We start from the raw sequence: 1090 nt of genomic DNA, 5'->3' as shown, positions 1-1090 counted from the left end.
AAGGAGACAAGAGTGGGCAGGTTGTGGGCATGAGTCCGCCGAGCTGCTGGGCAGAGCAGGAAGCCTTGCCCTTTTGCGTTAAAACAGTCCACCTGTTAGGAGTAGGTAGCAGAGCTTGGAAAGGTGTCCAAAACTACCAGAATTGTGTGACATATTTTTAGGACTCAACTCTTCCTTTCAGTTTGGGAGGACTCGTTGTAAGTGCACTTTAAATGGGGGTGCGGTGGGGGGAGTTATGCAAAATACCTTGCACGTAGCCCTAATTAAGATCAGTTTAGCCTAGAATGGAACAGTTACTGGAACAGAAGGGGAGGAGTTCATTTAATGTAGATGTCTAACTCGTGTACAGATTAACATCCTAATAATCACTCTGAAACCTTTCGGCTCGGGCGCTTGCCCCTAGGGCTTCCACCCTCACCCGCCTGCCCAAGGCCTCAGCAAGTGAGACCTGGGGAAAAGACAAGCGGTAAAAGGCGCTGTACGCATGCGTTAGAAGCCGCCCCAACTCTCTCGCGGAGTCCTTCCTTGGAACAAAACTAACGCGGAGATACCGAGCTCCGCAATTTGCGTAGACTCCAGTTTCTTACACCTCCGACTCTCCGAGTGGAATCGGCGAGTGGTGCAGTTCCCCTACGTAAGGCGCGTTGGCATCTGAATGGCTGGGCGGCGCGGATACGCCGCTAGCGTAGCACCCTGAGGCGGACGGGGTGCGGCTGCGCAGGGCACCGGAGTGGGCCGGGTACGCCGCTAGCGTAGCTCGGCGAGGGAAGCGCTGGACTCCGCGACGCAGTTAGCGCAGGCGGCTTTGGTGAATACACGGTTTGGTGCAGCCGGGGTTTGGTACCGAGCGGAGAGGAGATGCACACGGCACTCGAGTGTGAGGTAACTATAAAACCCCGATTTGTTTACATTCCCTCCCCCAGAACCGGCCCCGTGCGCGGCGGAGCCTGCGAGTCCCGGGACGGCAGGGGGGAAGGCCGGGAGGACAGAGCCGGGGGCGACGGGGCCGGGGCCCGCGGGGCTAGGGCCACGGGGTGTCCGTAGCTGCTGCAGGCGGCGGCGAGCGGAGCACGGCGCGCCGTGGCCGGCT

At 59.2% G+C, this 1090-nt stretch overlaps 2 protein-coding genes across 2 annotated transcripts in view; one reads left to right on the top strand and one right to left on the bottom strand.

Moving 5' to 3' along the window:
• The first annotated feature begins 444 nt into the window (after window positions 1–444).
• The window catches only part of Slc39a10 (solute carrier family 39 member 10), a 58717-nt gene continuing 58071 nt past the window's right edge, over window positions 445–1090 (top strand). The window contains exon 1 of the mRNA XM_008835603.3: window positions 445–882. The gene's annotated coding sequence lies outside the window, so the exon portion shown is untranslated. The remainder of the gene's footprint in view (window positions 883–1090) is intronic.
• Window positions 925–1090, bottom strand: part of LOC115070763 (uncharacterized protein DKFZp434B061-like) — a 1752-nt gene continuing 1586 nt past the window's right edge. Inside the window, exon 2 of the mRNA XM_029564744.1 lies at window positions 925–1088. Coding sequence (XP_029420604.1) covers window positions 1022–1088 — 67 coding nt within the window. The 3' untranslated portion in view covers window positions 925–1021. The remainder of the gene's footprint in view (window positions 1089–1090) is intronic.

The sequence above is a fragment of the Nannospalax galili genome, unplaced genomic scaffold (genome assembly GCF_000622305.1).
Source record: "Nannospalax galili isolate Female #2095 unplaced genomic scaffold, S.galili_v1.0 scaffold115, whole genome shotgun sequence".
Taxonomy (NCBI): Eukaryota; Metazoa; Chordata; class Mammalia; order Rodentia; family Spalacidae; genus Nannospalax; species Nannospalax galili.
Note: the sequence above shows the minus strand (reverse complement) of the source record. Positions and strands in the feature narration are given on the sequence as shown.